General features: G+C 39.7%; 1 protein-coding gene across 1 annotated transcript in view; it reads right to left on the bottom strand.

Annotated features, from left to right (window-relative positions):
- Positions 1-15,476, bottom strand: part of LOC134533495 (protein CEPU-1-like) — a 299,931-nt gene that overhangs the window by 54,299 nt on the left and 230,156 nt on the right. Inside the window, exons 4-5 of the mRNA XM_063371018.1 lie at positions 8,090-8,248; positions 6,337-6,465 (exon numbers count right to left, since the gene is read on the bottom strand). Of these exons, the coding sequence (XP_063227088.1) occupies positions 6,337-6,465; positions 8,090-8,248 (288 nt within the window). The remainder of the gene's footprint in view (positions 1-6,336; positions 6,466-8,089; positions 8,249-15,476) is intronic.

Raw genomic sequence — 15,476 nt, 5'->3', positions numbered from 1 at the left:
ATTTAACAGGTTAAAGGCACAGGTGCAATCACTTTGTGTTTCACGTGTTAACTTGGTAGCGCCATGTTTCTCACACGTGACAACTACACGTGACTCCAAGGTTCTAAAATAGGTATTTTAAAATGTTTCTTTGTTCAGTAAAATTTAAAGTATTCTTTGAGTTAGGTGAAATTTTGACAATCGACCTTGGATCAAATAAATATATTACTCACTGTCTACCTGAGATTTAAAATATAAATTTATTTATAAAATTTCATTTAGTAATAAAACACTAAATTCTAACATAGCTCCCAGTTTTAACCTTTATTTTACAGCAGTGAACCAACCAGTATATATATATATGTGTATATATATATATATATATATATATATATATATATATATATATAAAAGCAAAGCTTAGTGGTATTGTTGATGTAACACTAACATTTTATTTTAATTATATTTTCCCATTAAGTGAAAATATAAATTGAATGACTGGGCACCACAAGTGAACGAAAATCCCTTAGGACTAGATCTGAACATAAATAACTAGAAATCAGCACAAATCCTATCAGTCTAATTGCAATAAAAAGGCCACGCGTACTCAAGCTGCGCACTTGTCAGTAAAATAAGAGCGAAGAAAACAACAACGCAGAATATGATAAAAGTGGTAAAATACAGAGAACACAATGTTTTTTAAAGAAAATGTAGGACAGGAAAGACAACGCAGGACTTAACGTCGTTTCGAGGCCAGCATGTACGTCACCTCCTTCAGGCCAGACACTGGCTGCCCGAATGGTGCTGGACTCTGCTGCATTAAAACGTTTTGAAGCACTAGTCGTAGATTAAAAAAAACTAATAATTATAGACAGAATAAATAAAAAATCTCATAGTAATATGCAAGAATTTATTAACATTTAAAAATTTGCCTGTGTTTGACAGGTAGTAAGCTATTCCTTGTTACGTTAATACATTCTACCAGAACAATCTTTCATGCGAAAAAAATAGGAAATAATTACTATAAACAGTACAGCTTGGTGCATTTCATTAGAATCCTTGCAGCCAAATTTCAATCTAACTTTCAGCGACTCATTTAACATCCAAAGTGCATGTACTTAATTTTCCTTTTAATTTCCGTTATATTTATTTGTACTTTTGATGTTATACCGAAGCAATTTAAATGTATATAAATTTAAATGATAAAATGAAGCCAGCGCTTAGCAACGAAAATTGAGATAAATTAACTGCCCTCGTGTAATTTTTTTTTTTCCCTCGGCAAGTTTAGCAGAAGTGAGAAACTGCTTCTCTTTGCCGGCTCACTCCTCCCCCCCTTTCGTTCTGGCCTGTTCGCGATAAATTAATAACTTGGAGACAAATTATTTAATTTCCAGTGTCTCGCGCTAAGCGAGGCGGATCCGACGGGCCAGCTCTTTTCTCCTGCTTCCATTTCTCTGCTTCCTATCGAGTGGGAAAAAAAAAGGAGGGGAGGAGGAGGAAGATTTGTCACGGCAAAGAGCAAAGGAAAAAAGGGGGAGAGGGGGGAAAAATAAATAATTTCGTGGCTGGCGAGACCGAGTGAAGAAGTCTTGGGCTGGACTTTCCGACCGAGCCATGTCCGTCTCTGCTGGAGGACTGCAAGTAGTCTGGCCGGCGTGTTTCTCGTTGACAGTTCTACTGATGAACTAATTCAATAAGTCCTGGCTCTCTCTCGCGGCGGCGGTGGCTGGTCGTTCCACTTCGGCGCTCAGCTGTTCGCTCAGTGACGTCAGCGGCAGCGGATACCTCACAGCTCTGCACACACACGGTGCGCAGAGCTTCAGGGAAAAACAACGCGACGTGAAAACTACGCAAGATATCCGAGTGGGGTGTACTTACGAAAAACATTTAAGAGTTCGCTGAGGGGCCAAAAAGTACTTTTGATTTCGGATTAAGTTTTCAAACTGTATTTTTAGAAGTGTTAAAATGTCTAAAACGCATGTTTTCAGAGTAATTTTTAGGCGCAAAACAACCAGTACAGATTCTTGAAAGCACTTAAAGGAGTTGCATTACACATTTATCTTCATTTCTCGGCTACATAATGTTGCGGTCACCGCTCAAATTTCATAGATATCCTGTGACGACAAGAAGACTGCGCGCCAGTTCAGAGCCTTGCGCTTAGAGGCTATACCGCGCTAGAAGCACCGGCGAGCGTCGCGCTTATCATCCCGCCTCACTAACACGCATACAACCCTGACGAGGCGGGCCCCTTAACACGTAATTCATGGTTTAACAGAACGTATTAAGTTGTCAATAATTCACCGCACGAAGTATTTTACACTGTGAAATCGTTGGCAGTTCATAATTTTATTAATTTTAATAACGACAAATTGTAATTTTTTTTTCTCCAATTGTCGTGCCTTTACACACTCCGCATTTTTTTAGTGTTAGTTCTCTGGTTTGGTGAACGGGAATTTCCTATTAAGCATCCTACTAACAATAGTTTTATGTTCTACAATCTGTCGTGTTCAACACAGAATGTTTTTCATATTATTTATGTCCCCCCTCCTTTTTACTTAAAACTTCTGTGGTGAAACAAATACCTCATTCGTAACATAAAAATATCCGTTTTTAGCAGGTATTTGAATTTTTTTAAATTTTTCATCGAATCATGCAATAACAACCGTAGTAGCTACTGTAGTTCTTATTAGTTAAATTTTTTGCTAACCAAAAATTTTAAATTCTTGTAAGACGGTTTATAAAAATTTTCGTGCTCGAAAAGGAAAGGCAATTGTTTTACACGTAGTTATTTTTTTAAATCAATTTTCTCCTCGAAATAGCCATTAAAAATACTTAATACTACCGTAGTAGCAATCACTCAGTACAAAATTCAAACAAAATTCTTATTTGAAGAAGAAAAAAATTCTCCGACATACGCACGTGTTTCCTAAAGATTATATCCAACTTTATTACAACTCTCTCCACCTCGCGCGCGGAGTTATTTAACCGTTACAACTCAGGACTCAGAAGAACTGTATTTCTTTTTATTTCGCTGCGTCGCACCATTCCTCTTCCCGAATCCTGCATTCCATTATTCAGCTGGTTTACGGGCATTCTTCCCCCCGGGCGAGCACTTTTCATCTCTTTTAGTTTCATTCCTTGTAAATCTCACCTCCGCCTTCTTTTCCGTGCCCCTCCCCCCCTTCTTCCCCCTTCCCCCGGGGCCGTCGAAACCGCCGAACAACCGGAACACCGCCGCGCCGCAGAGAAACAAGCTTTTAATGCTGGAAGTGGCTGGCGGAGGACGAGGCAAAATGAAATATACATTCCTTCCTTCCTTCCTCCCCTCGGACCGCTCCTCGCAGCCTCTCCCCTCTCCCCGCCGTGGTCCAGACTCCAGAGGCGACTTGGCCAACACTCTCTCCCAGTCTCCCTGTCTCCCCCCCCCCCCCCTCGATGTCCCCCGGGTAAGGGGTTGTCTCTAGTCCGACAACACCCGCACAAGACCTCACTGTCGTAGCTGCCCCACTGATCCTGCGCTGTTGGAAACTGACTTCCCCAACGAGGAACGTATAATTTCAAATATAACCGAATGTTCGTAAAAAAAAAACCACGCCATATTTCCAACTTCCGAGTCGTATGTTTCGTTCTTAATTAAGTTGGACGAAAGAAGAGTGCTTTTAACTGGAGACTTCGCTAGTTTATGAATTTTTTTTTTGTTCGTAAAACATGAATATTCGTTTGGTGTTCTTGTTCAAAGAAAGTTAACTCAGAGATACGTAAATTTAGGAAGATCCCTTGATGATTTGTGAATAGCATTCTTCATTAATTGGATGGGTGGGGGGGGAGGGGGTGAAAATTTTTAATAGTGTGGGCTCTGGGCTCTGATGCTCCGCGTATGACTGATAGAGGCACTCTCAATATTGCCCTCAAACATCGTTCACGAATTAAAAAAAATATATATATAAAGAAATATAAACTTGTGCTCCCACATCACCTCAACATCGGTTAGCTTGGATACCATACAAAAACTGAAAATTTTCATATATAGCTGTAGAGAAATAGCTAATGTTCGCACTCTGCGCTTGAACAACCGCCATTTTGGATCGGCACTCTCAGTTGCCGTAGGACAATAAGCTTCCAAAAGTAGAACACACGATTTAAGGTAGAAAGAACGACTCTGATTTGTAGATTTTTTAAACCTTACAGTGGAACAACCACACCAAATAACCAGATTCGCCTCAGCAGCCTTTCATCGCCCCGCATGCTGATCAAATTCATATTTATAGAAACACAAAAATATTTTTTACATAAATTATAATTCTATTTGTTTTGAAACCATACTTGTGAATTTCACTTGCATACAAATTAAGCAATACAGTTTAAATAAATCAACAGTTTATAAGAATTATTTGGTTCACTCGATGCTAACCTTGTTCTGCGTTCACTTGACAAAGAAAATGTCGATTGGTGAGAGATATTCTGTGAAGTGAATTTTTCAAAAAATTACTTTATTTAGTGTTCTGCTTGGTGGGACTAATCTGTACCTATATTTTATTAACAGCTCAAAGATTAACTTCATTCACAAATGTTACTACATCACTGAGCAAGTAACTAAAATACTAACACGGAGTGCAAAGATACACAGCGAGAGGGAAGTACCGATTCACCGAGTATTTGGAAAGTGCTGATTCGACTGCCAACAGCTTTGATTGACTTTAAACTGTTAATTGTCCCACAATGTGTGCACATTGCAGGTAGAGGGGGCTTGGGTTTAAAATTAACGTTGGTGTATTTCTGCCTTTTGTTCTGGAGTCATTATTTGGTTAAAGACGAAAGCGATTGTACGGATATAGAATGTATGGCTTTATCATCCAGTTTAAGCCTATCTCCCAAACGAAAATAATTATGAGAATACCTTCATGTTTTTTTGTGGCTATGTGTAAAGGCGTGTGTAGGAATACATTTGTGTTTGAAATAACTTTTCTCCCACCCAACCCATTATGATAAAAATTTTTTATTGCAGGTGACTCCAGATCATATAACAGTGATACTTTATCACGAATTTCAGTAGGAAAGTGTTTAGCACAGATCCTGTGGACACTGTGCTCTGTCAAAACTGTGAACGTTTTTAAGGTCACGGAATACTATGAAATTATTATTATTTGGTTCCAAACTAAAACATGGCTAAGAATAACGTGATATATATGGTAATTAACATTACCTGAAAAAATTGTGGAAAAACGAGAGGTTTATCAGCAATTTATAGATAGGTAAACTGATGCGTGTCGTAGAAAACTGTAAACGTCCAGAGCAACTATAGAACGTGTAGATGGATGGACTGAGCTATTTTGTTTCCGTCACTTGGAAACACTTAGGGGGTTCGAAACTCACAGGTTTACAATTGGGAAAAAGAAAAATTTAAGCCGAAAGTCTCACTCAGGGTATATTTGTCACGTGTGTATTTCAGACAAGTGTTGAATGTTCGAGAAGATTTTAATTCCACCTGGGACGTTTCTTTGTGTGTGTATTAAGTAATTATATGTACCTGGGATTTTTGAAAACAGTGGTAAATATTCAATTCATTCATACAGTCAACTATAGTTTATACATCCGTATATTTTCGCTATAAAAGAAAATATGAATTAAAACCAAACAAAAATAACTATTCTTGTTGTTAATGTTCTGCCATCCTACAAAGGTCATACTGTTTGAAACAATATGCAAGCAACGCCCCATTTGGAAGGTAAGTTCTACCCTTGATTGTTGAAGTCATGTAGTAAATAGAGTTCTGCTTGCAGTGAGTGCTTGGGTCACATGGGACCGAACTCGATACAAAGAGTTAGTCAATGAATATGATCTGCGTTCTTCATTAGTGGTTCCAAAAATATTAGATTGCAGCCTTACGAAACATGCATTTCTTTTGCTTATTCCAAAATTTGATAAATGGTATATTTTAGATAAAGAGATATATAAGTTTTAAAAAAAATCGTTACCAGTTAAGTACGACCCATCTGTGTATGAAGAAAAGTATGTTCCAGCAAACTACCATTTAGCATTAAGTACATAGAGCAGTGAGTGTTAGTAACAAACAAACGCACAGGGTTGTACAAAAGGCCGACAGCCAAAAGTGCGTGTATGGCAACTGACCTCGGAATTAAAGCACAGCCTGCGTAGATAGCGTGTGGGTGGTTGCCCCCTGCCCCTCACCGAGACAGTCAGAGACGGGACGATGGAGAAGTGACGGATTGCACAAGTGGAGGAAACAGAAGCACTCCGAGGAAGTCCTACGGCCGTGAGATCAGGGTCACCTCTGGGCGTGACCCGCTGACCTCATGCACGAGCAGCGGGACCGGGTGAAGGGGGGGGGGTACTCACAGTCGACGCTGACCTTGATCCTCTTGCTGACGGTGGGAGGGACCCCGTTGGACGCGATGCACAGGTAGGCGCCCATGTCGAGGCGACTGATGCGTATCAGCTCCAGCACCTCGCCCTCCCACTCCAGCACTGCGGCACACACAGGTCAGAGGTCGTCAGAGGTCACTTCCTGGCGACTATTAGCTCCAGCACTCCACCACACACGGGTCAGAGGTCGTCAGAGGTCACTTCCTGGTGACTGTCAGCTACAGCACTTAAACACTGTGGTACATAAAGGTCAGAGGTCGTCAGAGGTCACTTCCTGGTGACTGTCAGCTACAGCACTTAAACACTGTGGTACATAAAGGCCAGAGATCGTCAGAGGTCACTCCCAAACGCCTATCAACTCCAACACTATAGCACTGCAAAACACACACAGGTCAGAGGTCGTCAGAGGTCACTACCTGGCGACTATCAGCTCCAGCACTTCAAAACTGCGGCACACAAAGGTCAGAGATCGTCAGAGGTCACTCCTCGGCGCCTTTCGACTCCAGCTCTCCAGCACTGCACCACACACAGGTCAGAGGTCATCAGAGGTCACTCGCCTTGAATACACCCTACGGAAGCTAGCCATTTGACACACCATCTTCGTCTGATGGTGTATATGAGTCCCTCAAAACGTGTTATTTTTTTGAAGGTATTGTCTACACGTTTATTCACCAAGATGCCTTTCTGCCGTTGCGGCTAAAACTTCAGCAGCTTTTTTTTGGCTGGATATCCTTTCATAGCTTTTCTTAAAGTGCATCATACTAGTCTTCCGTGAATGCACTCGGAAAAAATGTATTGAAATCATATATCTAGAAGAAATCAAAGAGCGCGAAACTACTAATTTTATGTAAACGGAGAAAAATTCTAATGCTGTTACCAAATCCTTAATTATTTCCACTTAGTTAAAGAAACCATTTCTTTATCTGCTATGCTTATTAGCGGAAAATGTCACGCAAATGGTCACAACTACGATCACCCGTGAAAAATTCTACAGCTCGCACGAAACGATAAATAAAATTATGTTGACGCTGTTTTCGCCAAACAAAAATGCCAGAAAGCTGTTGTGATGATCTAGGGAAATGAGCCCTTAAAAAACGTAGTCACCGTCGCGGATTGATCAACGATCGTCTATCGAATGAGACGGAGGAGCAACATGCCCACCGACTCAGCGTGATACACGATCGTCTATCCAAAGAGACAGAAGAGCAACGTGCGAACCGTCTCAGCTTGATCCACGTTACGGTAGGTGACTCAAACATCCAGATAGCCTATAAAAGATTTGGCCGAGTATCGTTAATTTGCTCCTAAAAGTTGAAGAGTTCCGTTACTTTGTCATAGATCGCATAATCAGAACCTAACCAAACTCTCATCAAACTATCCTTGAAGTACATCCTTTCCAATAAAAAAAAGAATCATCGAAATCGGTTGGCGTGATTTTGAGTTATTCGTCCATTTGTCCCGCACATATTAGAGCAATTTTTAGACTTATATAGTTTTCTCATGGATGCCATTGTCAGAACTTGACCAAATTTAAATGGGACCACACGGAAAGCATCAGATTTCAAATAAAAAAAGAACCATCGAAATCGGTTCACCAAGTCTAAAGTTCTGAGGTATCAAACATATAAAAAAAATACAGTCGAATTGAGAACCTCCTCTCCTTTTTTGAAGTCGGTTAAAAATGGGTGCGTGTACTTATGCTGCGCCAGCCTGCGCGCGGCCTCACCTGTCAAGGTCTTGTTGACGGTTATCTTGGTGCCGTCGTCCCGCTTCCACTTGACGCTGGGCGGCGGCGAGCCAGTGGCGTGGCAGGTCAAGGTCACGTTGGCGCCCTCGCGCACGATGACGTCAGAGCTGCTCAGCGAGTCGTCGATGTTGGGCGGCACTGCGCATGCGCAGACGAGCACGGCAGTCAGGGAATGTATTGTGTAAAGATAACTTACTCATTCACAGCACAGTTCCAGTCATAAAGATTTACAATTAAAAAAAAAAAGTGCTTGTTAATTTTACATACGTAAATTACATTATTTCAATTAATACACTAACAAAATCTAGCTTACTATAAAAATAATTACTTTTAAAAATATATCATGAAAATTCTTCGCGCCCGTGCATAGTCAATCACGTGTCATTTCAGGCACTGCCAGCCAACCAGCTCGAGAAGCTCACAGGCGAGAAAACAACACGTTCATTTCCATCATGTATTTCACCACCTCACCAGATATCTCATCAGTTCACACTAACGAGAAACAGCATAGTTGTTGATTTGGCAGACAGATTCAAGAGTTCGTTTGAGCTCATAAACTTCTCCTCTGCAGGCCCTTGGTACTTTAGTATTTATAACCGCAGTTATTGAAATATCCTGGTTCTGCTCTTTCAGGAAAAGAGGAAAAGAATGCTTCAAGGGTTCTACAGAATTATTTACCTGAATTGGTGTATAATGGCTATAGTTATAGATTGCCAAAATAGTGATTTCATTAACATTTTCAAAATGCCAAACAGAAAAAAAAGTAAGCATAAACTATTAAATGTGAATCAACATAAACTTTCTTTACTCTGTGGCAATGCAAATTTGCATTCTGAACCTCAACTGTTGATGGTTTTCAAAAGTTATTGCAAGAGTGCGAAATATCTGTGTGATCCAGTGAGAAAGGCTAAGACATGACCAGTGAAAGTGTGTGGGTCGACCATGCAGTCCTGTTCACGGCACGAGACCATGTGGGACTGCCACTGTTAAGCAGCGTTTACAGTAAATAGGATAGCAGCTAGGCAAGTAACAGCATCGATTATACTGATATAATAAATGGAATAGCAACTAGAGTAGGTAATGCTACCCTGTTTACTGTACACATGTCAACATTTTTTTATATGTCATTATCATTGAATCTATTAAGTAACAGTAAATATCTTATCGAACCATGTTAAGTTGACAACGGTGAAATGTCTAGACAACTAGCTTCCACCACAATGATTTTGTTTTCAAAGAAAGGTCGAGGTGAAACTGGAATTTTGGCAAGCATAAACGTGGAGGTCGTTTTAGTTGATAGTTGACTAGTGGGTTTACCTCGAAGTACTCCCACCAGCAACATTTTTAATTGCTTTAATTTATAGGCTTATTATATGTCCCCTGGGAAACGACATTTACAATGACGCCCACATTAAATTCCTCCTTCTCTATTGAATTTGTCCTCTGTTTTAGTTTTAAACAACAAACACTTTTCCATTATCCACCGAATTTTAAAAAAACCTTTTGACATCCATCCTGATACAAAATGAACACTCCATCTTTTATGCTCCACCTAAGGAAGAGGTTGCGGGGAGGGATAGCAAAATCCGAGGGAAGTTATTGCGTCAGTCACGAGGCCAGGGGTGAAGACTCAAGTAAATACCACCCCGTTTGACACGGCTACGATTTTAATTACAGCTCTCACCCCCTGCCACTCCGGAGACCCAGGCACATCCTCTGCGAGTTAAAACTCATCAAGGATCCCCCGTCCTTATCACGCAATCCTTTCACACGATATTTTTTTTCTCTCTCTCTGGAAGGACGTGTGGGGAAAAGGGTTGATGTAAGTGTAGGCAACTCAGTATCCTAGACACGTTCTGGATTAGCCCTTCTAATGACGAGGATTGAAGCCTAGGTAGAGATGGGGGCTGTCCCTTTTATGCACTTTTATGTAGTTACTATCAAACAAACTATCAGTAATCTTTTTACGACCACGTGACTAGTGGCATACCTATCATTCAGTAAAGGGTTAAAATTTATTTTTATGTCTAACAAATGTTATCACATTACTTTTAAATTCAACAAAAAACTGTTCAATGTATGTGCACAAGATTTATTTATTTTTAAGAGTTATGTGAATTATTTTTTATATATATTTAAATGCTAATTAAATATTTTTTTTGCAAATTAAAACCATTATTATTTAATGTAATTTTAATCGTTTGAAATATTAATTAAAATCTGGCATAGAATATTAAGTAATGTCTTACCAACTTAAATACTCCTGTAAATTAAACAAGACTTCCGTGATATTACGAAACCAGCCTATTGTTCAGAGAAAAAAAAAATTGTGTTTGCTCTTCCAACTTTCATTCTGCATTTGCCAGATGAGGTTGTAAAGAAAATACACGATGCTCACAATGGTTTACTTACGGTGCCTCAAAAAAATAGTCCTGGCAAGTTTTCCTAGGCCTGGTATTGCGAAATACACAAAAAAAAAGAGATGTTTCTTCTACATTTTATCCGCCAATAAAACTCGGTAAATGCGCCAAATGAAGCGAGTTTTTTTTCCTTAAATGGCATTGTGTTGCTCGCCATGCAAATCACGTTAGAGCGATATCCATCAGGGAATTGCGGAAGTGGGGAAGTTCTCATTCCGCGCGGAGAGAGCACATTGACCGCTATAGCGCGCGCAAATCTCCGCTTTTAAGTTCTTGGCGATTCCCCGGAACTAGGCGCTGACCTGGAGCGGGCCCCCTCCCCTCATCTATATACCCACCCCTCCCCCGGGGCTGAAGGAGGGGAGGGGAAGATGTTGTTATGCCGGAAGTTGGCGACGTGCCGGCCATGTGGAAGCGCGCCGGCGGCAATGCATACCAACGAGCGGCGCGGCTAAACAGCGTCGCGGAAGCACAAGTAAGAGGCGCTGGAGGGGGAGAAAGGGGGCGTGGCCGAGCCATCTCCCTCTCCCGCCGGATGAGATAACGCCCACCCGCCGACACCGCGCGCGATACCGCCGCGCCGGGTGAAGCGGCTCTTAAACTCCCGGCTCTCAACGACCGGGTAGCCGCACGCACGCAAGCACGCACGCGCAGGTACGTGGCAGAGTCGTTCCGTTAATCGCCGCCGTGTGCGAACTAGAGCGCACAGGCCTTCGACGGCGAACTGACCTCTTCTGTTTCATCCATACTCGGACACATACCTAACGGTTTGAGACTGCATTCAGTGTAAACCCTTAGTTGGGAGCACAATATGAAGTCAAACGCGTTTAAGTACTATAAAAATAAACATAAATAATATAAATACGCTCACAACTGACTGACTCTGTAACGCTGTACGCATTCTGTTTTCATGCACTTACATGTATTATTTTCATTGCTCTATGCTAACCTGTTCCTCCTGGCATTGCTGCCTAGTCCATGGCGCAAAGATATGTAATATACTTGGGAGCATAGCGTCAAATTTTGACGAAGCCGATAGTTTCAGCATTTTTCAGTGAAAAAAAGTAGCGAGCCGTGTGGCTTTGTTTCCCGTGGTTTGGTGGCGTATTTATGTTTAATACAATTCAACTGTGAATAGAAATCTACCCGCCACTGTTGAATCAATTTTCGAGCGCTAATTACAGGATTAAATTGATCGCAAATAAATGTTAAGGCACTTCTGAATTGTAGCATGCTAATGATGATGCGAACTTTATTCAATTGAGCACCTTCATACGAATCGCACTGCTTATATGGTTGCCATTCAGGTGTAGCTATATTGAATCCAATCAACTTCAAGACAGATATTTTTTATCGTTTCATTTATATACATCAGAAATAATTTTCATTGGTACATTAACATAAAATTGAATATTTAATAAATATTTCGTTTATATTTGATTAGATTGTTTTTTATATTAATCGTTTTTAAACGGATGACTTAAGCGCCTTACAACTAACTAGTTGTAAAATGTTTTTTTTCAGTTGTTTTAGTTTCTCATTCATCACACCCTGTAGTAATTGCCATAACGACAGCGTCTAAAACTTCTCATAACAATGTAAGTGGTTGTTTTTTTTGTGGCAAAATAACACCATAAATCCAAAAGGGAATAACTGTAGTTATAAAGTTAAAATAATTTAACACCATCGGCGTGCTGTGTTCACTGTCGTTCTCTGAACAGCCCCGTTCACACGCCTGCACACTATCCCTTACGCATGTCGGTAACACTAGGTTGCCTAGTATCCAGGATCAATTAGATTTTTTTCACTTAAAAAAAAATTGATTGTCTGTAAAGTCCGTTTACGACGATAGTTTAACGTGACAATGTCATAACAAAACATTGATGAAATTATTGCATACTTTATGAATAAAATGGAATCATTTTTATTTTAATAATAAAAGAATAAATATTTGAAATTATACTAGTAATCAGATTTTTAAAATGCAAGAATCGTTAACCTTTATTGCCGAAATTGTTGTGATGAGCAATGAAAACCATATTAACTTTTCACTTCACTTTATAAACAGTCGAGAGGAAGAGAGATAGATGCGGCGCAAGCGTACAACGAGCGTAACGGGACACAGCGTAATGGAACAATGTGCGCAACGGGACACTTTTTAGTGCGTGCAGCCGGCGTTCATCGATTTATTAGACGTCACGTCAAAAAAATCTGTTTTATAGAGCTTTTCAGTTAAACCGAACAAAATTTGAAAAATGTGTCTGCGGATTTATTTAGTTTTCAATCTAATGATAACAATGGGGTTTGTGATAAAGTATATAAACTAATCTTAGAAAGAAAATGTTTCCCAACTAAATGTCACTAGCTATAGGAAATAATAATAATTCGAAGAAAAAATATTATGAATTATTTATTCATTGCTGATTTTGCTTTAAGGTAAAGTATTTTACTACATTATTTTAAAATGTACTTCCTCTACGTTATTATTTCATCATCTTAAAACTTTAAATATAGGGATAATTATTATTTACACTTAACTTATTGGAGTTTGTATACAAAAATGAAGGAACTAAATGTTATACACATAACATTAATTTCCTGATTGTACTTTGCTTTGTCCGCCGGCTACATGAGTTTAAAATTTTATTCATAACATTTTTATGTAAGCCAGTGTTGGCAACAGTGTTTACTGGATTTTTGCGTTTTGCGTTTATTCAATATAATAATTAATTGTTATGGTTTTAGTACAATGTTTATACTTTATACTTTAAACAGACCTCACTTATGATTATCTGTTATAAAAGTGAATTTACCCATGGTGACCTGGGCTCTAATTGGTTTAGGGAAACCTAAGACTTACGGCATTTCTGGAGCACTTTTGTGTGGCACCAAGAATAATTTTTGTGTGCATGAAAACTGCAATACAGAAGGTCATAATTATATTTAAATGTTGTAAATGTCCTATTCGGGAATTATGCAGTAAGAAAACGCTTTCTGTGATCCTAGACGCTTTATTGAGATTGCAGCTATTTTTCTTCGTGAATGTTTAAAATACATGTCTCTGTGATACGTACTTGAAGCGTACATACAGAATAAGAAAACAAGAGAACAAAAAAAGATAATACAACGCGCTTGGGAAAATATTCAGAGCAGAGAAAGCACAGTGAAAAGAGAAGATGGGGGAAGGTACAAGGTTGTTAGAAAGAACAGCTTGTGATAATATCGTGCTAACTTTGACGAGTTGGATGCTCCTCTTTGTGTTGGTTATTAGTTGCTCGTCCTCGACTCAAGTTTTAATTACTTCCAGTGATTATACTCGGCAACGCATCCCAAGTTCACAGGAAACATATACAGCCCAGCTGCCGTGGAGGAGGTAGAAAACGGGGGGAAAGCTTTTTTCTTGCTTGGGGAAACACGGCCAATGATAGAAAAAAAAAGCTGTGTTAAAATCACAGGATGGTCTCTGTGTGTCCATTTTATCCATTCAATAAATATGCAGTCTGTAAAACTGAAACCAAACAGCAAATGCAAACAATTGATTTTGGCTTTCATTCGCAAGCGTTTGTGTTCACACAAACGCGCTGGGTTTGATTTTCCTGCTAGAATTCTGGTGCCTTCTTCCCTAAATGTCATGCGAGGCGCCCAAGCTATGGGGCAGCAATAGACCAACCACACAGCCTGAGGGAATTTAGCAAAAACTTCCCAGGACTCCACAGCAAACAGCCAAATTATATTAACTTGTGTTTGCAGTAAACCACGCATGCTACCAAAAAGTTTTTTTTTTTGAACAACCAGAGACTTTCAGAACCTCTTCACTTAATATGCTGCTTTTAGCTAAACTAAGCTGTTACAACACTAATAAATGCGAACTAGGAAATTAATCACGTGAATAACGTGTTTGTGGCTCACTTAATACCAAAAAAAAACCTAATGTATTAAAAGTTTGAAGTTACGAGTTGGCTTATTCTTACGTCATCATTTTGAGGTAAGATTAAGTCCTCGACTGTCGACCTGATGCGCGAGGAGACGCCAGGATTAAAGGATCTGGAGAAGAGAGACAAGGACACGTTTTAATTTTCCAGTGATTAGAACCAGTCTATTCAATGATTGATCCTTGGAGGAAAGATATGCATGAACTACACCGCAGTGTACTCCAAGCGACGGACGGTTACAAAAGTGAATTTACCCATGGCAATCCGTTGAACGGTATAGAAGTTGGTGATCGGTTAAATGGTGTCGGAGTTTATGAATCTCAGATATATACGCCAATCGAAATTTTTATATGTGTATGAAGATTACCTTTACCCTAGTTGTAGAAACAGAAAAAAATTAAACAATTTTCAATAAATAAACTTAGATTTTGACGTAATCGATGACGAAATCCATCAAAAATGAAAACTAAAGTGTCCATACTGGAATGGAACCCGTGTCGCACCACTGGTCATCACTGCTTGAGCTATTCAGCGTGCCACGTTAGGGGAGATATAAGTTTTGCCTCGTTTTTTGATCGTCTTTTTGGCGACAACAATAATTGAGAGTCGTGTTTTCTCCCTCACAGGGTAGATTGCTATTGGTAAGTTCTTTACTGTCGCGAAAGGACGTCAAAATCTGCAATCCGAATTTCGCACCCTCTCCTTTTTACCTAAGCCAAACTGGTAGCGAGTTATAGGTAAAAAAAAAATAATATATGTATTAACGTACTTTATAATTTTAAAATTTTTCATAATTGGTGGCACTAAAGTCAGTTCCCGTTCTTTATTAACATTTTGCGGCGCATTTCCTAAAATTCGTGTCAAAATGCGTTCTAAGGGTAACACGGGCGTATCTCGAGAAAACCTACCACGCCCATCATGAGCCTACGGCACGCAGTAACTTCACCATGCTACGTAACCGATGCGGAAACACACACAAAAAAAGCCAAGGAATGTGTGATGGTTTACCTGTTA

Source organism: Bacillus rossius, chromosome 6, assembly GCF_032445375.1.
Source record: "Bacillus rossius redtenbacheri isolate Brsri chromosome 6, Brsri_v3, whole genome shotgun sequence".
Classification (NCBI taxonomy): domain Eukaryota; kingdom Metazoa; phylum Arthropoda; class Insecta; order Phasmatodea; family Bacillidae; genus Bacillus; species Bacillus rossius.
This window is presented reverse-complemented; position numbering and strand designations above follow the sequence as displayed.